At 33.9% G+C, this 24,423-nt stretch overlaps 2 protein-coding genes across 5 annotated transcripts in view; one reads left to right on the forward strand and one right to left on the reverse strand.

The window, feature by feature from the left end:
• Positions 1 to 801: 801 nt before the first annotated feature.
• On the forward strand, positions 802 to 3,366 carry LOC121125145 (ATP-dependent RNA helicase p62). Its single transcript, XM_040720280.2, has 3 exons — positions 802 to 1,650; positions 1,724 to 1,945; positions 2,010 to 3,366. Exons 1-3 carry the CDS (start codon positions 1,372 to 1,374, stop codon positions 3,033 to 3,035), a joined length of 1,527 nt encoding a protein of 508 aa, XP_040576214.1. The 5' UTR covers positions 802 to 1,371; the 3' UTR covers positions 3,036 to 3,366.
• The window catches only part of LOC121125144 (uncharacterized), a 44,721-nt gene continuing 23,145 nt past the window's right edge, over positions 2,848 to 24,423 (reverse strand). Inside the window, exons 1-11 of one of the 4 annotated variants that reach the window (XM_040720279.2) lie at positions 22,634 to 22,796; positions 12,843 to 13,153; positions 11,294 to 11,749; positions 9,882 to 10,073; positions 9,572 to 9,824; positions 9,287 to 9,492; positions 7,376 to 7,633; positions 5,411 to 5,521; positions 5,203 to 5,356; positions 4,991 to 5,126; positions 2,848 to 3,576 (exon numbers count right to left, since the gene is read on the reverse strand). In XM_040720279.2, the coding sequence (XP_040576213.1) occupies positions 3,300 to 3,576; positions 4,991 to 5,126; positions 5,203 to 5,356; positions 5,411 to 5,521; positions 7,376 to 7,633; positions 9,287 to 9,492; positions 9,572 to 9,824; positions 9,882 to 10,073; positions 11,294 to 11,749; positions 12,843 to 13,109 (2,310 nt within the window). In that variant the 5' untranslated portion in view covers positions 13,110 to 13,153; positions 22,634 to 22,796 and the 3' untranslated portion in view covers positions 2,848 to 3,299. Of the gene's footprint in view, positions 3,577 to 4,990; positions 5,127 to 5,202; positions 5,357 to 5,410; positions 5,522 to 7,375; positions 7,634 to 9,286; positions 9,493 to 9,571; positions 9,825 to 9,881; positions 10,074 to 11,293; positions 11,750 to 12,842; positions 13,203 to 22,633; positions 22,797 to 24,423 lie in introns of those variants that run through there. The other 3 variants (XM_071891300.1, XM_040720278.2, XM_071891299.1) reach the window with 3 other exon arrangements.

The raw sequence follows: 24,423 nt of genomic DNA on the forward strand, positions 1-24,423 counted from the left end.
CTTTTTCTCTTTAAAATTCCAGGATATTTTTAGGCTGCCTCTACACATATATCATGTCAGTGTATTTGGTAGACATTCACTAAGTCTACTTTATTAATGTCATATTTTATTAAAAGCGTGCCTACAATACATTTGATTTGTTTATTCAATAGACAATAAGTTCTACTATATGTGTTATTCAATATTAATAATTTTTTATTACATTGATTACTTATGAAAAATAAAAAATTATGAAATATCCATGACGTATCAATGGAGAAGATGGGATCGACAGTTGGCAACAAAATAATTAGGGTAGTTGGCAACAAAATAATTAGGGTATTTTGTGTTAGGGAGGTAACGGCCGTGAAATAATATCTGGAGTGAAACAAAGGCATGGCCACAAAACCTCATCTAGGGGCGATGTTTATTTTTCCATTTTTTACAAAACTCCAAACGTAATACTAATAGATATCTCTATAAAAACTAAAGGCTATAAGAATATCAATTTATTGAACTATAAATATATTAAACTCAATTCAAGAATAAAAGCTGCAACTCTTTTTCAATCACCTCAGTATCCGACATTCTCCTTCTATTCTTGATAACATTTATATATTACTAGGGGAAGAGAGTCTTACAAATTCATTTTTTTTGCCTTCATTTTCGGATGCAAGAGCATATTCAAAGCGGTCTAGAACCCCAAAAATTAATTTTCTTCTAAATACTTATTTAATCAATTTTAAATGTAATTTTCCTTCTGTTTTCCACATATTCAGCAAGTATTTATACTGTGAATGATACTGTAAACAAACTTGCTTTAAGTATATTTTTAGATCTGAGGCCCTACGGACATTTCTTTTACTATTTTCCATCAAGTTCACTACAACAAATGTAGCGAAAATGTACTTCCTAAAGTTAAAGGTCCTTTTTTTACTAGGATATACAATTTATAATATTTTAAATTAAAATTCCTCTTGTATAAAGTTTTTTTAATCTTTCAAAAAAAAGTTTTAATTTGACATTTATAAAAAAACAAAAACAAATACACATTCTACCGACACTGTCAAAAAAAAAGTCTGATGAATTTAGACCCCTCACTAGCAAATACATTCCAGCACGGGTTATTCGAAGATCCTCATAAATAATCTATAAATTGTATCAAACTCAATTAGCTGATACCATTTGAATTTTAAGTGAACTCTTCATGAGGTTGTGTGACTGAGCCAGTTCCCCTCCATATATTAGTAGGAGTCATTGATTTATTTAATGTACAAGTAGCTAGTTAGTTGCGCATGCTTGTTCCTGTTGGCTTGAGTACTCTTTTGGCAGAAATACTTCATTATCTTATTTAGTTAGTCCTCACATTGCCGCGGAAATAACGGAATAAAGATGATTGGGTTGATTCGGTCAACGAGAATCACGTGTAGATATTTCACGGAAAGGAAATTTCGAAGCCTATGTACAATTGTACCCCCGTCATTTGAACATGATGATGATGGCAGAGGGCCTCCTGAAGTGACACCCCCTCATGCTCCGTCTCAAATTAGAACTCCTGAAGAAATTCGTTCATTTCGAGAGAAAAATCGTATTGTGGTCAAAGGTGTGGATACAGATCCAGTCTTTAGCTTCCAAGAAACTGGATTTCCTCTTGGGCTCATAGAGAGAATTGTAAGAAGGATTGGATCTATTCATTTATTATTAATCATCAGTATCGAATAATTATTCCTTATAACATTTATAGAAGTCACATGGATTTGAGGCACCAACGGCCATTCAAGCACAAGGTTGGCCCATTGCTACAAATGGGAAAAATATAATCGCCATAGGTGAAACGGGCTCTGGAAAAACACTTGGATTTGTATTGCCAGGTCTATGTCATTTGATGCGACAACCTCCGAGACGTAATAGAGGAGATGGGCCTGTCGTTCTTATTATTGCTCCTACTCGTGAGCTAGCGGAACAGGTAGGTTTGGTTTATCCCTGTCTCCAACATAGTTAACATTATTTTTTTAATTAAAACCTGATAGATCCATAATGTGGTAGATGGTTTTGCATCCAAAATTCCTACTGCTTGTTTAGTTGGAGGGAATCATAAACAAGGTCAAATCAGGGATCTAAACAGAGGAGCGGAAATAGTCGTGGCAACTCCTGGACGGCTTATAGATTTGATGGAAGATGGGGATGTGGATTTAAAACGATGTTCTTATATGGTACTAGATGAAGCGGATAGAATGTTAGATATGGGGTTTGAGCCTCAAATACGGAAAATCATGCGTCAAGTAAGGCCAGATCGACAATTACTCATGTGGTCCGCCACTTGGCCTTCGGAAGTGCAATCTCTAGCTCACGACTTTTTTGGAGGTACAGACTATGCTCATGTCAATATTGGTTCCTCGGAGCTACAAGCCAATAAATTGATTATGCAGGATTTTAAATTTTGTGAACGTTTTGAAAAGATGGATTCAATTAAGGAAATACTTGAAAGCTTGAGCGAAGTAGAAAGCAAGAAAGTTCTAATTTTTGCCGCGACCAAAATAAGGGTTGATCAATTGGTAAGAAAATTGAAATATTGGAATTTTGTTGTGGATGGAATTCATGGAGATAAGACTCAAGCCATGAGGACTCGAGCTTTGGATAAATTTCGTTCAGGAAGGATAAACATACTCGTAGCCACGGATGTTGCATCTCGTGGATTAGACGTAAATGATATCAAAGTCGTTATAAATTATGACTTTCCAAATAACATTGAAGACTATGTTCATCGTATTGGGCGTACAGGTCGTTGTAGCAAGGAGGGTAAATCTTTTTCATTCTTTGATGAAGTCGAGGATGGAAGTAAGGCAAAGGATTTGATCAATGTTTTAAAAGAGGCTCATCAGTCTATTCCTCATAAACTTCAAGAAATTAGCCGTATGAGTTATAAACCTAAGAAAAAACAGTTTAAATCCAATTTTAATAGAAGAAACTCATATGATGATGACTTTTATAATGGTACATGGAGGAAGCGGAGGGAAAATAACAGAAACCGTCGATATTCGGAGGATTTTCAATAAGAGTTATCTCCCTACTATTTTAATGATTCATTCAGTTTTACAAATATCTATTGATTTATTTATGATTCGGAAAGAAAGAGACGTAGAATGGAGATCAAACATCATTTACAACAAAAGGGAATAGATAATAAAGATGTGCTGGATTTAAGACTTATCCATTGTTGTTGGTCTTGAACGTAGAGTTCTGCTGGGATTGCTTCCAATATTTTGTTAACTGGAGAAGCTGGTCGTGACTCTGAATTTCCGTCTGAATTAAAATATGAATTATATATAATTAGGGTTAGATTTTTTTGTGTATCCTATTATGAAATAAAAGCATTTAAATATACAATTACCTAGTGGAATCACTTTATTTTTATGAGGTTTAACATCTACCAATTCCCCTTGCTTTGTAATGAGCAGCTTTGCAACTCCCTCACATTGACGTAGTGAATCCAAAAGAAGTAAATATCTTCGAGTATCTTCTTTGATATAGGGATTATCATCAATCCACGTTCGTAGTCCTATAAAGTCTAATTTGAGTTGTCGTGCTCCCCATTCACTGAAATTTCATGAAGTTCAGTCAAGCATGCAATTCAGTGCTAGTGCACTGTCCTTCTAGATAAACGAAGGCAGTTTCACAGCTACATATTAATTAATTATTTGAAAAGTTTCTTCCATTCAAGAGAGAAAGAGGGGATGGGGGAATTACAAGAAAATGAAGCTTGCGAATTCGCGTGCCATTTGTAATTTGACTTCTCAACTACATGAAGGGTTACAGGAACACGTTTACTGCAATGAACGTTTATAGCATTTGTGTATCTTAAAAATAATATTAAGAAACATTTTGCGTTAAATTATATTATTGGATTTGTGAGTTGTATAAAAAATTCTGTAATGGAGGGACGGAAGGGGTAATGGGATTTGAGTGACTCGATGACTCACTATTAATAGGACCAATAAATAGGATAAGGAGTCTACTATTGTGTAAAAATTATTGGGTAGAGCCTCGGTAATAGTAATGTTCGATATATTAGTACTATTGTAGTACCGGGATACTGACTCATGACTCCGTTGCATCAACACTTTAGGCAGAGCTCTGACGTATTTACGTCATTACTTCCAAGTTTAAGCTAAAGTCGAGTAGGTGCAACCAGGCCATAAATCGATTCTATACTAAATTTGCATTAGAACCGGTTATTAGCGGCCCTAGGTAGCTTTGTGTTAAACTATTTTGCCTCAAGGATATTTTGCCTTAATATATAAAATTTATGAGATTTATAAATTACTTTTGGTTAAATTTTTTCCCTTGGAATTTGATTAATCAAAATATGTAATTTGTATTACTATCAAAATGGTTGTTTTCTGTTAGAAAAATGATGGAATCATGCCCCAAAGTTTGAATGCATAAACCAACAAAATCTCAATATGTAATCGGAGACAAAGATAAGATTAGTATAATAAGAAAAATTAAATAAATGAACACGGCAACGATTCTAAAAAGAAAAATTGATCATCACTTCTCCATTAGTGATTATCAGTAGACATGATGGATTGTTATTACTTCAAAAAGACTCATTAATTGACGAACAAGCATAACATGAGGAAGATAATAACTATATCAGTATTCCAACAGGAAACAAACATTTAATGCATATTATAGTAATACATGTTTTGATTAAAATTCAAAGGAAACATCAATGGCTTTAAGTCAAAGTGTCTTAAAGTAAAATAGTTTAAGGGAAAATTACTCGCCACTGTCTAATAGAATGGCCCTGGCCTGAGTCAGACCACTTCAAAATAATAAGAAAGTTTCCGCCATATATTAATTTCGATTTTTTTTCATTGATTAAATTTTATGCCCATTATTTTTTAAGACCGTTCGAAATATAGATACTTATTTTTAAACTTGAACTGGTACGAAAATTTTTGTATAGTGGCAAATATTTTGCCCCTATTTCTGTCTATTTCCTCACCTAAATTTGACTTTGCTCATTTTAATATGCTCTAGCCAGGAATCACAAAAGGTTTTGATAGAGATCCTACAAATTGTTTGTTGTACATCTTCGTTCAGGTCCTCGACGGCTGAAAAAACTGGACCCAAGACGCGCTCTGAAAGAAAAATCCATCAAAATTTATTATATTTATTAATATTTTATAAAATTTGAGATTGATATTTTAAACACACCAATGAATTCCTCAACGTAATCACATTTCGTTTTGGGTGTACTTGAAATTGATTTTTTCCAAAATGAAGAGCTGGGAAAAATATTTTGTAAAGTCGCGAGGCAAATCGTTCGGCACACCCTTGTCATTTCCCCTTGAAAATGTATTGGTAAATTCTGCAATAATATGTCTGAGTATACTCCTAATTATTTGTCTAATGAGGTAAATACCTTTATGGTTTGAATGCATTCCATGATGTCTTTTCGAAGAATGTCTTGAACGTGAATAAAGAGAGTGATGTTAAAGCTTTTTGAGTTTTGCAAATGCTTATGGTCCAGGAGCTAAATTTAAAAGTATATCAAAATATCATATTCAACTCTCTGAGAAAGTGATTCATTATAATGTTTTGATAAATTAGACCATGTATAGTTCAATACGATTTTGAGCATTAAAGACGGATAAGATCCGAGGGCGTCCCAAGGGGGTGGGCTGAAGAGGTGTACCCCTCCCCTCCCAAAATAAAATCCTACGGACGTTCATGAGATCATTGTTGTTGACCATGATAATTACTATGTTCAAAGTACATAATCTAGTCACATCACATGAACAGAACTTCCTAAACTGAGCCACAGGTGTAGGAGATTTGAATTTAATAGAGGGTCAACTTTAATTTTGCGACAATATTAATTACTACAGTTAAGCCTCGATCTAACAGACCCCTCTACAACGGATTTCTGATGCATCGGGTCAAAGAGATTTGCTGATAGAACCCCAGGAGAACCTTATATGCTTAAATTAAATGAATCAATTAATTACTTGCATTTAAGTAAAGTTTATGACGCTGACGAATCCGTTTTGATTTGGAGGTTGCTTTCGAAGAATATGGAAGCATTTCCGAAAGAAGGAAAAACGTACGGGGAAAAAATAAGCAAAGGAATATTGGCTTTAAAGGACTATCGGCTTTAGTGTACACCCTCTCCCCTCTATTAGTCCCTTAGATCGAGGTTTAACTGTAATTTCATACAAATTTGGGAGTAAGATTATTTTCGATGGACCCTCTTTATCAAAGAAAATTTCTTTGTATTTTTTATCTTATTTTTGGCATTATAAAATATTAAAATTCAGGGACTATGCTTCGGTAAATATTTGAGTCCTAATATAGAAATTTAAACATATTTTTCCTTAAAAAAATAATTTAAAAAAAAATATTACTTGGTAAAAAAGCGTCATTATATAAAATTTATATTAAGGCTTGTCCTTTGTAGAAAAGGTTATTAAATAATAAAATTTAAAAAAAATCATTCAATAAATAAAGAACAACATTTCTTAATCAAGAAATACCTTTTATTCTTTGAAAAGGGCCATATTTTATTTGTCATAAAAAAATCATCTCATAACAGAGTCGGAAAAAATTAGATATCAGTTGAAAAATTTGAAAAAAAATATTTACAACCCCACAAAGAACAATTCTAGCACCAGACCTGTTAAAAATAGTTACTCAAATTTCCCTAACTTGCGAGGGAAATTAGCCATATTCCCTACCCCTATATCTATCTCTTAGGCCTATGACTAGAACTATCAAATGTATTTCAGTTTTATTTACATGATTATGAAACATGGGTGGAGTTAACTAAATGAAGAAAGAGGGGGGGGGATGGTGTCGCGTAACCCGGATTTTTATTATGTATCACTTTATGGACCGATTTTTTTCGGTCTCATATATTATGAGAGACCTTTTTTTTCTAGATCAACTGTCATTCATTTTTTTCAAAAAAATCTCAAAAGTGCACGATAAGTTCTAAAACAAATACTGTATACATAATAAGAGACAGTGGGATCCAAATTAATCCAAACTATCTCTGTTTAAACTTCATATAACGTCATTGTACTTGAAAAAAACATATGATGTCATGTTATAAGCAATTTATCTGCAAAATCGGTCTAAACCGATTTTTTTGGGACCTAACTAGATCGAATTTTTCCTTTGGACCAATCTAGACCGAACTATTCCCTAAAACTGATCTAGACTTTTATTTTCATAAAAGCCCGGTTTGTTTTTAGTTCGGTCCAGCAAAAAATATAATGGTCTAAGACCGGTCTAGGATTTCCAGACCGACCCCTAACACTACCCAACACCCTCTCCCAGATTTACTAACTTTATGCAACATTATAATGCTAAATGTTATCCAACTTACGAATAAATTTTGACACGCAGCTTGAGCATTAAGAATGTCATTTTGAGTAGTCATAAGAAAGTCTTTAAATTGCCAAGCTCGGAGAGCAGCCTCTCCTTTTTGGCACGCCCAATTACGAATACAAAACAACGTTGCTTGAAGCCTTCGTAAAACATGGAGCTCTTCAAGAAAGGATATGTCCTCAGGATCATGGGTACCATGCTCTACAAAGTTGCGGAGTACATCAGGATTGCATCGATTGTTACAGCTAGATAATATCTGAAAAAAATCAATGGATTGATGAAATTATACTAGACATATTATATATAAATGAAGGGACTAGGATTTCTCATTCACTGTGAAATTGTTCTTCATCGAAATCCCGAGAAACATTTGTTTAAATTGATTCCCGAAAATTTCAGGATGATATTCCTATATTAATAAAGCATGCTATACCTGTTTGTATGAATAACTGTCAAAGGATGCACAGTGTATAGTGCTCCCTTATGTATATCATAAATATATATTTTGATATAAGAAATAACAATGTATTCGTATTAATGAAATATTGCAGGGGTGTGCATGTAATGAAAAAGAAATGTTTCTGTTTGTTTTTGCTATTTATCTCATATGTACTCTACCATTAATTCATTTTTCCCCTCCAAAATCATAAAACAGGCAGCTGATATTAAGAAGAGTCTTAATTCAGGTGTATCATATGTCTTCCTACCGCCTTCTTCTTGGACTCTTACAAAAAAACCATCTGGGATCAAACTTCATTTTCAGTATATCTTAAAATTTGAATGAAATATAATGGCTGGTATATCGAAATGAATTTTGTTTGTCTTTGATAGTTAGTGCTCTAGAGTCTAAAGTTCTCATCCGTCATCCCAACATATTAGTTTTTTTCTCAAACTCTTATTAACATTTTTTTCATTTTTGAGACGAGAACACATATAAATAGTATAAGTATTGAGTAGTTACGTGTAAATTTGCTAAGAAAAGTGTAGCAACACTCGAGAGTTATTTTTATATCATTAAAGTAAAATTTGTCTTTTAGCCGATGCTATTTAAATGATAAAAATTGAGTAATTTAAGTAGCTTATTTTTATATTTTAAAAATAAATTTTAAATCATAAATTTGTGAGAGATTCAAAATTATATTCATGTTACCTGGAGGTGTTAGAAGGTGAAGTTATAGTCAAACCTGGTTTAAAGGCCATTAGTTTTAAGTGACGTGGAATTGTTACAGAATACACAACTTGGTTTAATAGGTCACCTGCACTAAGCCGTGAATTTTTCCATTTCCCTTGCCTGGCCTCTTAATACAGGTTTGACTCAACATATATGTCTAATTAAATATTCATTTGTGGATTTGTGATAGTTATTTTGAGCTTCGGCATCATTTTTGTTGATGTATATTGATAAATTGAGAAACTGTTTTTTAGTTAATATTTTTTGAAAAATTAATTAATACCCAAAACAGACAGACATACTTTGTGCATAGACATTAGGTGTAAATCCCTAACAAATCCCGTGAAAAAGTGATCTCCATATCCCATAAGATAAGGTTAATAGAAATACAAGGTTATACCATAATGCGCGTGTACGACTGATATTCGACTTCCACCCCGCTTTTAATATTGACGTCATAGTGTATGTATGAGTGGTAGCGTGTTTTGTCAAAATCTATTTTTATTCCCAGCAGTCGGTACGATACATTAAATTGAAAATTCTAGCAATAGTGACGTCATAAACTATAAGTGGTTTGAATGTTTTGTCAAAATTTGCCTGTCTTGCCCAGTAGTTGGTACAATACATCAGATAGAACATTCTAGCAAGCTCGATTACATGATGGTCTAACCTTGTATTTCTATTAACCTTGCCATAAGCGAACCCCTAGTAGATATATTTGTCTCTATTATATATTACCTTTATAGTATCATGAAGATATCGACCTGTTTTAGTGATAGTTGTGCCACAAACCCCTTCGGCATAGGGAATTATTTCTGTTTTTGGTTTTGAGGCTTCTGAGACACTCACCATATATTGAAGATCCCAAAAGAATGAAATAGCGTGAAGATTAAAATTTTCTACAAGGATTTGAACACAAGGAAAGGCTAATGGTGAATAATCATCTATAAAATAAAAATATTGTTAATTAAGTAATTAATTAAAGAACCCTGGCTAATATAAACTGGAGTAATCAATTCCTACCATCAATGGGAGAAGATAAATATTCTTGAAGCATATGCCCAATACTAAGACAAACACGAGGGTGTTGAAAGGCAAAAGGTATGTCATTGGATTCAGGCAGGTTATCCCAAAGCAAACAACTCGAGGCCATTCGCCCAATTTCTGGCCAGAGAATGTCATGATAATACTCTGCCATGTGAACACGGACATATTTACAAATGGTTGACCCGGATTTTGTGGATTTTATTACTCCTTCATTCAAAAGACCCGGTACCTGTGAGTGTGAAAGGATTTTCAGAGAAGATCCATGCATAATATGAAATGGATATACCTTGCAAAGATGTGAAAATAAATTATTAAGGAATATTTCTTCAGTTGCAATGTAATTATCGAGATAGGCTTGATGATTAAGGCCGTCCTTAATACCCGGATTTTTAATCCTTCCGCCATTTTGACTAAAGTAGTCCGAGGTAGGGGATCCAACATCATCTTCCATCATGTTCTTACGAATCCTTTGTTTTGGCTAGAGAAAGAGAGATAATTAGTCACAGGAACTGATATTTTGTACACATATTGTGGTATACGGGCTTAAACTTCGTTGTGCAGGGCTGTAGGAACTGGGGGAAGGGCTCACACGAAAATTCAATTATATTGGTTTTTAATTATTTATATCCTAACTTGGCCAAAAAAAATAAATGCCTTCAACCAACCAACCTTCAATGTTTTTAGGTTAAATTAACATTAAATTTGAATGGTTGAATGGAAAGTAAGTTGAAGGAAGTAACTAAGATGAGTAGAGTATAAAACTCTTCAAGATATCAAAAATATATTTTTTTCAAAATTTTGTTCAATCCTTCATCCTCAAGTTGGGCCCCAAAGATATACCTCACGAAACATTGAAAATCATTGATTTCTTTTGGTTGTACACTGATTAAAGGCTCAAATTCATGCTCCTCATCCCAAAAAACGTACAATTTGATACCAAAATTATACTTCTATTAAAAGTATGACCTCTAAAATCAGTGATACACGTTTTCAATGTGTGAGCGCCATCTATTGGTTAAGATGTTAAAAATGGCCATAGCTTGATTACCAGTTCACCGACTTTAAAATTATTTTTTAAGTGGTCATATTTAATGATACTCTATGCAACAACGTAGTTGAAATGAATTTTCACCATGGTAGGACCACAATTATTGTTTGCAAATTTGTTGAAATATAATGGAACTAGGCTACAGTTATGAATTATATGAATATGCAATAGGCTATGTAATATACTGTAATTAATTTGATCTACAAGGTCAAATTCGAGGTCATCATAAAAATTCCTGGTCATAAAAAGGGATATTATATACAAAAAGTTCGATACAATATTAATTAGATTTAGAGTTTCTTGGTAAAAATCTACATGTTTACAAAGTTTAATACAATTTTGATGTATTCGTTGGTTGAATAATTACCCTTGTATGCCTTTGGGGATTTGGTAAGGAATGGTCCAAATAAAAGTCTTGTTTTTTTTTTTCAAAAAATTTTTTAAGCGTAGAAATTTCTCAAATTGTCGCTCCTTGAAACAAAGAGAAGGGAACCAGGGCTCCCTGCCAGGCTACCATTATTTATGTACATATTATATATTGCATCAGGGGCGTACGCAGGGGGCTATAGCGAACTTATGTGTAATTACGTTAAATTGCAATATAAATTATTATAAATGGGAGTCCCCAAAAGTTATGGTATAAAACTTACCTCATAGTGCGTTTCATTTTGTAGAACCCGTATTGGAACTTGAAGCCAGTCATACTCCTCAGACACATGGTTGACTTTACTGGGATCCAGCCCAATTGTGATACTCCTACTGATTTCCTTTGCACCTTTCCACGTTCGCTCTGAGGCTACGATTTGTAGGATTTTGCTTACAGTAACAGGACGAATGATGGTGGGTCTACAATTTTCAAAGCTATGCTTATCTTCATGGAGATGATAATGGAGAATATGGGAGGACTCGGGCTGTAGAAGTTTGTTAAAAGTGTCGACGGATTGTAGGGCGTAGATCCAATCATCTGAGTTTGTTCGATTAGAAACCATTCGGATTTGTATGAGGACATATTTGTGGAGCAAATGGTAGCATGACCATCGACTCTTTTCTAATTTGGAGATCATGTGCTTGGCACGAAAGAAAACCGTCTTGCGAATAGATTTTTCCTAAAAAGATGAGTAAGTTGGCTGAGTAGGACTATGTATAAAAAGACGGCTGACTAATGAGTAAATCCATGTCTAATTCACACAACTTGGGAACAAAGTATCTTTGGACTTATTTTGGTAAGGGCTTGCATAATATATATAGATATAGACATGGGAAAATTGCCTAAATCCTTGTAAGTGCATATTTAAAAGAAATGCATATGTTGGCAACATTGATAGACGCCATAGAGAGCTTTAAAAACTATAGTCCTCTTTTCTCGCTAATACGTATGCATTTTGAAAATATAGCGAAATATTTAAAAATATTTTTAATATTTAATAAAGTTGTAAACCAGTTGACATTAGACAAGCTCGAGATTTTTTTTGTTGCAACCTGAACACTGTTATATATTTTCCATAGTTTGCATTATTTTTGAAGAGATATCATATAAGTATAAAGTAATTACTCGTGTGTTAAAGACGAAGAGTAACACTGAGGACTTGTTATAGAGTAAGTCCTTGGCGGACTCGGAGAAGAATTGCAGATCAACATCGGAGTAATTCAAGCCTATGCAGTTTTGGAATATTTTTAGAAAACAATTTCAAAAATATAAAGTTGTTTGGAAAATATCAAATTTTTGGAAAAAAAAATAATTAAAAAATCTGCTGCTATTTACAAAAAATTAAATTTTTTAGAATTTTTTTTTGATAACTTAAATTTTCTAGCAAAAAGAAAGAATCCTTAATTTGGAGGGGGCTATAACTCCAGGTCATATTTTCTACAACTTTACATATATATATATATGTTTTATTCCTGTCATTTTCTTATTTGTAGACATAAGCATACCGGCAGGTCATATTTTCTACAACTTTACATATCTATATATGTTTTATTCCTGTCATTTTCTTATTTGTAGACATAATTTTAGGACGGAAGGAAAACTGAAAATGCTCATATTTTGGCAAAGAGTGATTACAAAAAGATGAAAATGACCTCATTTCATCATTTATTAATGCAGAAGTAAGTATTGAGTTTATAATCAAGGATACTTGGTTCACAAATATGGTTAAATCCGGTGGATTTGACATAGATTCACCCTAATGCAATCCTTACATTCTTCACATTGGAAATAAACTTTGACGAGACAGAGTCCAATTTCTCCTGGATAGGCTCAAACTCAAATGCGATTTGAGTAAAATCCCGATCATTATTGTCCTTCAATTTCCCTTCATGAGAGGATAAAGAGATGATGTCGGATTCAATTCGTGATTTGAGGATAATTAGATCCTCCAATTGAGATTGTAGTTTAACGAGGAATTTGTTCACTACACTCAGGTACTTTTTGCTTTCTTTATACAGCTCTGTACTCTCCGAATTCATTGTGGAGTGGAAGAAGAAGAAGGTGCCTTGGGGGCTTGGATCCCCTGGATTCAAAAGAGAGTTTTAAATTGGTTATGTATTTTTTAAATATACCTGAAATGAATAATAATATTAATGGTAAGTATTTAAACTCCATAAAGGCATAAGTAGACTCTCAATAAATGACTTTGGCAATATTTGAAGCCTCTCAAACTATTTTTGCAATGATATAGTTCATTTTAATACAAAGAAAATTATATTTTTGGGTTGAAATTGCCCATTGATATGCCTTCTGCTCTACCGCCCCAAATATGATGCTATGAGTCAAAAATTATACCTAATATATTCTTTAGTACCTGTGAGAGTTTGGGAACGGCGTTACCTCCCTAACACAAAAATATCACTTGTTGTTGATCTATAAACGGAGTAATGAGTTATATTTAAAGAAGGTGTGAAGAGAAAAATAAGTATATCGATTAGAAAAGGAAAATGATTGAGGCGCGTGCTCTTTCTTCCCTTTTGTTCATTATTTAATAGTTCCTGGGGCTGTTAACATCTCCCTCTAAAAGAAAAATTCTCACCTATCTCTTATGTAAGTTGATTTAAAAATGAATTTAGAAATAATTATGACATTTTCCCCCAGTACTACTGTTATTACAAATGATGAAGGTTCTCCTTTATATAGCAGTAATTTATTCCCCCCCCCACAAAATCGTATAACAGCCAGTTGATATTAAAAGTTCTTAATTTAGTAATACCATGTATCTCCCTCCTGCCTACTCCTCGTGCTCTTAAAGAAGTCCCATCTCTGGTTATACTATACATATTCTCCGTTTCCAAAAGGACAGGAATACAATTACTTTTGATCCCTTGTAGTAAAATTATTGTTCATTTTATCATATCTATGAAGTAATTTTGCCTATCATATACATTCATACTGGGTCGTGCGAAATGGATGTACCACTAATCAACGTGAGCAAACTTTTGCTCCTCCTGAGCCTCAATTAAGTAAGACGTGATAGATTATTTAGCATACCATGAATGCCAGATATTATTGATAAATTTTACCTCCATTGCTCTCAATGACGGCCTTCAAGGGCCCACGGAAGGTGGAACACACTCCGGCAATGTAGTTCCTTCTCATGAGCTTTCACTCCTTCTTCACAGAGGACTTCAGGTCGATGACATTACTGTGGCGTGATCTGCAGGCCTTGTACTCGACTTGCCCCAAGATAGAGTAATCCAAAGGATTCAGATCGGGGCTCTGGCGAGGTCAGAAGTTCTTGGAACAAAATTTCATCTTCTCTTCCATCCAGGATTGCATAACACTGGCTGTGTGGGCGGGTGCCCTTTCCTGCTGGAAGATGTAAGACACCTAGCCTGACTTCTTGGTGATCTTGAGGACCTAATGGAGTACCATGGTCTTTAAGCTCTTTGAGTAGTTGGCAAGGCTTCCTACGTCTTCTAGCGGGATGGGGAACCCACCAACCCGTCTTGGACACGTGGTGGAGGTCGTCAGAAGTGTCTTCAAAGCATACAACCCGATTGTTCTACTTGTTAAAAATAGGTTCGACAGTGAATGTTTTTTTAATCCGAGAAGAAGATCAAACGGTTGCTATGATGCTTCAGGTCGTTTAGAAGGCATTTGGCCCGCTCTAAATGGACATCTTTTTGCACTTGAGTCATTAATGGTCTTTCCACGTACCTCTTGGACATTTTTCCAACGGGCTTGATCGCCCTGGATACGGTGGAGGGAACCACTTACTTATTTTATGAAAATTTGGCCATGGACATGGTGGGTTTGGCCTCAAACGCTTTCTTGGCGACTTTTGGGTTAGTTTGGCCGGGCTTACACTACTGAGCTTGGTTTTAAGGTTTTTTCCATCTTTCATGAGCGTTCTGACCGCGTAGACGGTGTGACTCTCGATCCAAACAATGTTGACAATTTCAGGTGTACTGTGGTAGGCGCAAATCAAAGCAGCAACCTTCCATTTTTGTTTACAGAAATGATAGAGGCGATTGCAATAGCTCATTTGAAAGCTTAAAAAAACAGCTGCCGCTTGAAACATCGGAAATTTACGAAATACGCACGACCCAGTACATAAATGTTTAGCTAGGCATATAATAAAATATTACTAAGAAATGATATAATACGGTATAAAATATATAGTATGTAGGACTTTAATATTATGAATATATACATATAAAATGTGTGTAATTTATTTAAAAATTGGGGAGAGATAATATGACAATAGACAATCTGGGCGTACCTAAGAGATAAATAAAAGTATTTATGATTGACTTATTTGGATAACTACAAGATGATTACGGGCCTTTTTCTATTTCTTTTTGGAGGAAATATTGCGTTATGCAATAATCATAACGACGTGTGGGACGTGGGCAGAGACTTGCAAATCAACATGACATGGAATCGAGTCAACCTGTCAAATACTTGCAAATGAACTTGATCACACAATCAAAGACTCAAGGCTTGATTTGGACTCTTAAAGCTAAGACTCCAACGTCATAAGAATATATTTTATATTCTGAAGACTTCAAGTGACTTGATGAAAATATTTAAAGACTCGAACTGGACTCAATGATTTAAAAATATTCAAGGATTTGTGAGCAAAGTCTTGAGACTACATTTCTAATTGCAGTATGAGGAATTAAAATCCACCAGGGTAAAAATATTGTGCACCTTGTTTTGATCAATTTAAGAGGTCTTCCTTAGCCCCTTGAGATAAGCCCGGGGTTAGGAGAAAATATTTGTTGGTCCTACCAAGAAATTAACTGCAAAAACTATAAATGTTATTTAATCAGTCTGTCTCTGGGCTTCAGGTTAGGTTATCCCTTGCATTGACATGACCTTGCTAACATGTACTCAATGATTTGGGGTTCCCTAAGATAATGTTCCTTCTTTTTTCTACATACATTAAACACTTATCTAAACTAATAGTTTTGCTATGTTATTAGTGGAGTTGATATCTTTGTAACGAAAAGAAAAAGCGAGGAGAAAGTGGAATTGAGACATAGGGCACTATTGAATTAAAACCGTGCACAATATCAACTCTATTAATAACTAAAGTTGAGGCATTTGTAATTTAAAAAAAAAAAATCTTAAAAATGAGAAAAGGAAAAACTGTTGCTGTTCTTTGTCTTTTTTTAATTTAATAAACGTCGTTGTGCTAACGTCTCCCTCTGAAGTATGTATTATTGCCTATCGTTGGTGTAAATTATTTTAAAAATGCGAATATTTTCCCGATACTAATACTATTTTAAATGTAGTAGGGCCTCCTCTTTATAGTACCGTAATTCATTCTACCCCCAATCATATAATAGGTCACTGATATTAAGAAGGGTCCTGATTCAGATGTACGATATGTCTGGCTCTCGCTTTTTCCCCGTCTTTTCTTTTTTAATAACACACTCTGGTTATAAGTAACGATGACTAAAATAGTTGGGATGTCAATGACGACTATCTGGCGGTCTTTGAAAGAAGTGGAATTTAAACTTGATGTTCCGCGATGAGACCATCTACTTTCTGCAGCATCCCAAAATTTATGCATGGATTGTGTTTTCAACGAAATAGAGAAAAAATAACTTTTGGGTCCTAGTGTCATCGAGATCCGTCCCCAGAGGCCGAGAATGGTGGAATTTGTTTGACTAAAGTTTTACGGAATAGATGTTGTTCCGTTGTTAGAATGTTGAATCCGTTATGAGTACAAAATCAACTCCATCCTGATTTCAATGACCCACCTGAAATTTGATGTGTTATTATTTGAAAGGTCTATTGTTTCAACAAAAGTATAAATTCGCCTTACAGATCTTATTTTGTCGTAGAATGGCTAATTTATGGGGGCAGGTAAATTTTCCATCTTCTTTTTTAAACGCACTGTATTTAAAACAGTTAAATGAATAAGTTGAATAGATTCCCAGAGACGTTTTCATCATCAAGGACATTATACATTCATTATCAAGGGCCGGAGACCTGATTATACAATGTACATATGATTATGAATATCCATGAAGGAGAGAGATTATTAAACGAGTTCTTGAGGAATTCATAAATTGCTTTACTTTTTATTTTAATTGAAGATTTTACTTGTCAAATGAAATATCATCTAGAATTCTTTTATTTTTTCCACCAAAAAATAATATTTAGGAATATTTTGCAATAAATAGTCCCCTATTTATAACTACGTAAAAATGTAAAATGCATCAGGGTACCAAAGATAAAAAAGTATAAAAATAGCATGCCAAAGATGGATAAAATTTTTGATCATTGCAAAGGGTATAATTGGGTATATGTGGGGCATCAGTACAAAAACAGACTAGAATTTTTTTTCCTGAAATTGACTGTGGATCACATTCTATTTAAAACCCCTGGCAGAAGTCTCTAACGAGTTGGGGGTCTCCAGGACCACCGTCTACGCCGTCAACAAGTCCGAAACGTCCGAGAGGAAGAAAAGCTCGGTCAAAAAGGCCAAGATGGATCCGGAAGAGTTAAAGAAAAAAGTCTGGACTAATTCCCTCAAGTCCACGAGGGACCGTGTAAGAGATCGCTGGGTGGCACACCAGTCTGCCCAATGTCCATAGAGCTATCAAAAAAGTAGTTGGAAAGATCCTTGTCACTTTTGACAACAGCAATGAAAAACCCCATCTCCTCCGTTGCAAGATTATTTTGAATGATCTGAAGAAGGCCTAAGCCAAACGGATCATCATCTTCTGCAACAAGAAGACCGTCGACTTCGTGAAGAACAGGGAGAATGAAAGGAACTTAAGCTGTGGAGACATTCATGAATCAATGAGGAGACTTAGTACCACGAAGCATCCTGCCCCCGCCATGTCCTTGGATTTTGTGGCCTCTGACGGAAAGGCAGCTCCTCTTGTAAGGTTCCCAGTCTTTTACAGTCTTTATTCAACAGCCAATACGATTTAAAAAAAAAAGAGAAATTTCTCCTTAACTAATAATTTAATTTTAATAAAACCAATGCCAAAATGAGAGCTGCTTATTTTTTTAATTATTCAATAATTATCCCCTTTGACGTCAATAACGGCCTCGACTTGACCTCAGTAATGGGAGCAGGTCTTGACGGCAGATTACGTAGTTCTTCCTAGATCCTCTACGTCAGGTCGAATTTTGTGTTGTAGGAGGATCGGTTGGTTAATCGCTCAACTGCACCCAACACAAAGAAGTCCATGGGATTGAGGTCCGGGTAGATTGGAGGCTAAACACTGGGTCCAACAAAATTACAAAAATGATGACAACCAGGTCAACGTTTTAATTGGATTGTGGCTTAGAGCAGAGTCTTGTTGCCAGTCAAATGGCCTCCCAGCTGCTCTTTCCTTAATCCAGGGATTGACATGATCTTCTAGGACCTTTATGTACCGATTGGTATTGACCTTAAGGCCACTACACGGGGGGGGCGTTATATGGTTGCATCACGTCCCTCAGGCAGACTGACCTCATCTTGAGATCAACACACTTTGCTGTTAATCCATAATCCCCTCCAGAATCTTCCAGGTCCTTCCTGACTCTCCAAACAAAGGACCTGTTCAGGGTTAAGAAGTTTGCAATCTCTAAATTGTCTCATCCAGCACGGATCGCAACAAGAACACTATTCCTTTTCCAACATTGTGGAATAAATACATCATTGATCGATATATTTTTTTTAAACTGAGGCCAAACACTTCTGAATAGCCACCAAAACAAGAAACAACGTCTAATCTGCGCATTTGGTCTAAATACACGAGTAATTTTGTAATCTTCTTTGATTATTCTTATTAACGCTTTGTGCGTGTCGTAAATTGTACTTAAAGTAGCCAAAAATAATCGTCACAATCAATGAATGAGTAATTGACAGACTTTATGTTTGAAAGGGTCCATATCGGAGGCAATATAAATGTTGTAAATAAAATAAAGTTTGTAAGCTATAGACTTGGGTATCTTAAGGCAAATTTGAACTATGTGCCTGTAACTGACTCAAATATGTCAATGAAATATTCTCAAACCTTTTGATCACTGTGGAGCCCCTAGACGTGTTATTATTATTTTATTTTTTTATGGAGTAATTCTAATACTCGAACAATTAATTATAGCAATTCTAATTAATTCGTAATTCTAGTGCTCCAGTAGTCGTCAATCGAGGCCCTCAAGGCGTAGATATTAGGATGACGAATTTTAGAGGAATTACGTTCAGTGTTAAGCAAGAAGGTAAAGTCCAATGTGCTCAAATCTGGGCTGTATGAGGGTCACATCTCCTTGGATTCTAATCCACCTAGTCCATATTATTCTTGAGAAAGTTCTGGATCACTTTTATCTTGTGTACAGTAGTGGCCCTGTCCTGCAGGGCGCCACATATCAATCTGTAAATGCTGTCTTTACACATGGAATGTTCCTCACTGTTGCATGAGCTCTCATTGACTTTGTTGGGTCTACTACCTCCTAAAGGTCCTTAGTTAATGCTAGATCAAGAACGGTCTTTTTTCCACCTCCATGCTATTCTCGTCCTTCATTCTACTCCGGACTGCATACACATTGAGTCTGGATACGCACATTAGCAAACAGTCTCTTCCACACTCATCCCTGCAAGATAGAGTTCCGGGATCTTAACTCCGTTTTCTCATTCCGTGCTTCTATTATGTATTCATAACATAAACATTATGTAACATTAAAAAAAAAAAAAATTTTTTTCCTTATATATGAACAAGGAATATAATTTCAAAAAATCCTACAGTTCTGACAAATGAATTAGCCTCGTGAACATTCACGGATTAATTTTGAAAATAGAGGAAGAGGTTTTATGAATTTTAAATGATATATCCAGTGTGCTGTGTAGAAACTTTTATTGGATTTTTTGACCTTGGACTTTTCTACTACTTGCCTTATTTATATACATATATATGTATATAAATAAGGCAAGGAAAAAGTGACGAGGTTCTTTGAGAGTGTCACATTCAAATTTCCCTCTAAAATAAAATCCTCCCAGAAATTTGAATATATATTCCATAACTGACCCCAATATGTTTATGATTTAATAGGCTGTATGGACTGATGAAGTAAAAAAAAATAATAATTAGGTAATCTTTTTCTGTTTGTCATATTTTATAAATACTATTTTTATGTTGACGAACAAAGTATATGTACTCTAATATTTAAAAATAATAAGTGTATTTAATTGAGCTTTTTCATTGCAATTTTTTTAGAAAAATAGGAAGATGAGTTTTCACGTGACGTCATGAAATTCGGCCATTTTGGGGAAGGCATCAACAATCAAGTTTTATAAGAATAACTGCCCTTTTTTCATTAATATAAAGGAAATTAGTGGTCTATTGGTTGTCAAAATGGGACCAATAAATTAAATGGTCTTTAACATTAATGTCTATCCAAAATATATCACTCTAATGGAGTGGTTCTCAAACCTTTCTGGTGCCCTGAACCCTTAGTAACATTTTCCAAGTAGCGGGTACTCCAAGGAAACAAAATTAGTTCCTTCTTCACTGCATTTTTGAAGCTAATTAGAACTAGGCTAAATATATAATTTGACTTATTAACATCTGTAAATTTATGAGCACAATGTTTTCTATTTATAAAATGTTGTTGTGAATGACAAATTGTGGTTTTTCAATTCCTGGTTCACTGTTTATCATTGGCATGAAGGAGTATTCAATGGCGTTGTTAAGTTTATTTTATTATAAAACCATTTGACGGAGTTTTATTCACGATTTATTGGAAATTTGTTCATTCTATGTAGTAAAAAATATCAATTTAGATCACAAAAGATGGTATTTCCTTCAATTATGATGCAATTTATGACGTCAGTGAAAACGCTATATGTTTATCCGTGATGGAAATTATATAATATACCTAAATTATTATTGAATTTTGGCCCTATTCCGAATATTTAGTCCATCAATCACTATCAAATGGTTATAAATATGATGGAGTGATCATATTTTTATTTCTGCAAAATATACACAATTGTAGAAAGTGTACAGTTGGTCACCATGTTAGAATACATATACATTCTTAATACACATTTATTAATATCAGTCGATTTTCAACTGTTTCTTTCTTCTACAAAAAACTGACATTCCATAATCAAGATGTAAAAAGAAAACGTATGTAGGATTGATAATTTGAAAAATTATGTTGTTTCAGCTGGTATCATTATGATTTAATTAGTGAAGAGTGGATTTTTTTTCCCACTGCGTTCCACTAAATTCAAAATCTGATTGAACATTCGTGTGTATTTATAAAAGACGGAGAGTACACCCTAAGGATTTGTTGCGGAGTTAACACCAAAATACACAGGATTTTTCACTGCTAATACGCTTGTAAGTGGCTCCACTGGTCGTGACCAACTCTGGATCATTTTGTATGTGAATGCAAATTTTGCTCAGAATCTAGATTGTTCCTGGGCACTAGGGTCTCAAATATATTACGGTTTATTTATTTAAAAAAAGTATTGTGTCAAAATGTAAAAATAGGACATTTCAGGGTGACCTTACATTATATTTTATTTTTTTTTTTCTTTTTTTTATACAAATTTGTATATTAGTAACGAATAACGCCGATCTCCAACATTTCCCCTCCTACAAAAAAATGGACATTTCATTCAAATATTATATAAAATAGTGTCCAGAAAGTATGTCCGGAGGAAGAAGGGCGATACATGGTCACTCTATATATATAATAAAGTATGCGTAAGCAAATCATAACGCGTCATTAGAGCTACATAAAGCCATTACCACTTGCTGTAGCTGTTGGCATAAAAAAACAAATTGCTCCTAAATTTATCAGCTTTCATACCCCATATTATTGGTTGGAATACGTCAACAAACAACGAGCCTGAAGGATAAAAAACAACAGATCTTTTCCATACCCATTACTCTATAAAGAAGTTCGAAGACATCGTGACTTGCTCTGTTGAGTTTGCTGTCAGGAGGCTGAAAGCCTTTCCAGAAAGTGAAGAAAACAGCAAGATTGTTATAAAAGATTTCTTGATCCGCATGGTCTTTGAAATTGGGGACCAGGAGGCGATGAAAGAGGGTGCAAAGCTCTGGTATGGCAAAGGGGATTATCGTTGGTATCAAGACTCAGCATTTGGCGATAACAAATTGGTGCAAGGTGAACCTCAGCGATTTCTACCACTTCAAACTTGTATTTCCTTTCTACATCGGACTGCTCGACACGGGGCTTCGTAGAAAGCAAGGGTTGCAAAAGTTCTATTCCCAATTTTAGTTTCTGAAGCCCTTCGTTGAGAAGGAGTGAGTAAATATGTCCGATGGCTATATTTTGAAGTGTTTATGGCCTTTAGTCCCAGACTGGTGGTAACAGAAGGAGGACATTTTGAGAAACTATATATTTTTATAATAAAAATACTCGAGTAGGTGGTTCTTGATGAAATTTATTTATGTCTTACTATCAAAAACGGGGGTGATTGGCTTAGTTACACTCTAATTAATATGTAATTTTTTGAAAAAAGAAAAACTTCTTGACGGAAAATGAATTGAATCAAATATTATTTTGAATCCCTTACCCAAAGAAATGAATACGGTTGAGGGATATCACAAAAAGAAGGACATCATCAAACCAAGAGGAGTTAGAACGGTGGTGATAATTTAACTCTCTTTCTATTATAGTATTTTCTGTGGCCGTTTATATACACTACTTCTTGCCAGAGTGGCTGAAAATGTTATACTGTCAGACTAAGGTAAGTTTGAAAATAAAAACAGTATCGATCAAACAATGCATGTAAAGTAAAGGAAAAGAAAGACCAAAGAGGAGGCTGTTCCCCACTTTCTGAAAAATATTATATATATACATATAAACACAAATGAAGAATAGTGAATATTATAAAGCATTTTTTTCCTTTTGACAGAATTAAATTCAGCATACAAAATTTAACAATTTTACATATTGGTGTTGAGACTGGGACCGAGAACGATTCTTTTTCGGTTCGATCTTTTTAAATTCACAGCGGTTCAAATAAAATTATTTTTTTGGAAAAAAATTACAAATATTAAATTTTTTGAAAAACATTTCAAGTTACACAGTTTTTACAAAAAAATTCAAAAATCTATAGTTCTTCACTAAAAACTAATTTTTTTGGAAAAAAATTTAAAAAATCAAAACCTGTTGAAAAACAAAAAAAATTTTGAAAAAGATTTTCAAAAATACACTGCCGTTCAAAAACAAATTATTTCAAAAAATATATTTCAAATAATATATTTTGTATAAAATAATTTCTAAATCTATAGTTATTCATAAAAAAAACTCAAAAATATATAGCTTTTCACTAAAAGTTAGTTTTTTTGGTAAAAAATATTAAAAATCCATAGTTGTTCAAAAACAAATATATTTTTTGAGAAAAGTTCTCAAAAATCCATTGCCACAAATTTTTTTTTTTTAGGAAAGAAATTTCAAAAAATAAATCTCAAATAATAATTTTGTATAAAATAATTTCAAAAACCACAGTTATTCACCAAAAAATTCAACATCTATAACTCTTCACTAACAATTAGTGTTTTGGGAAAAAATTAAAAAAACCCAGAGGTGTTCACAAAAAAAAAGTGGGTTTTTTTTTTCAAAATCCACAGCTGTTTTCACAAAATTAATTTTTTCGGAAAATATTAAATTTATTAAAAAACATTTCAAAATCCACAGTTATTCACAAAAAAGTTCAAAAATCATTAGCTCTTCACTAAAAATTAATTTTTTCGGGAAAAAGATTAAAAAATCCATAGCTGCTCAAAAACAAATAATTTTTTTGGAAAAGGTTTTCAAAACTACACTGCTGTTCAGTAACAATTTCGAAAAATAAATTTCAAATATTAAATTATCTTTAAAATAATTTCAAAATCCATAGTTTTTCACAAAAAAATTACAACATTTACAGTTGTTCAAAAATTTAATTTCAAATATTAAATGGATGTGAACTAATAACCACAGGAAGGACTCCATTACCTCACTAACACCCAAAATAACCAGTCTATTTCCTTGTCAGCCGTCAATTTTGTTGATTATTTTCTCCAAGTCAATCTTCTGACTGTTGATTGGTGGAATTACAATGAGCTCCTTTTAACTTTTCAACAATTATCTACAACTATTGAGTAATGGCTGATTTTGGGTCTATTTTATAATAATTTTAGGATGAAAGGTTGCGTGATATAATAGAGATAGCGAGTCCGTGAAAAAAAAAGATAAATGGAGATGTTACGTTTCATATCACGTCCTTACCTTTTTGTATCACGCAACCCTTCATCAAATAATAAAACAGAAAAAAGGCCAGAAATCATATGGTAGTTATCCAAATAAGTCAATCATGCC

This window comes from Lepeophtheirus salmonis, chromosome 10 (assembly GCF_016086655.4).
Source record: "Lepeophtheirus salmonis chromosome 10, UVic_Lsal_1.4, whole genome shotgun sequence".
NCBI classification, from domain to species: domain Eukaryota; kingdom Metazoa; phylum Arthropoda; class Copepoda; order Siphonostomatoida; family Caligidae; genus Lepeophtheirus; species Lepeophtheirus salmonis.

What these genes read in the sequence shown, in the direction of transcription:
- LOC121125145 (XM_040720280.2), top strand. Translation starts at nt 1,372, where the DNA reads ATGATTGGGTTGATTCGGTCAACGAGAATCACGTGTAGATATTTCACG. An exon ending in TTGGGCTCATAGAGAGAATT is followed by an intron (nt 1,651 to 1,723) that starts GTAAGAAGGATT and finishes TAACATTTATAG; the next exon opens with AAGTCACATGGATTTGAGGC. An exon ending in CTCGTGAGCTAGCGGAACAG is followed by an intron (nt 1,946 to 2,009) that starts GTAGGTTTGGTT and finishes AAAACCTGATAG; the next exon opens with ATCCATAATGTGGTAGATGG.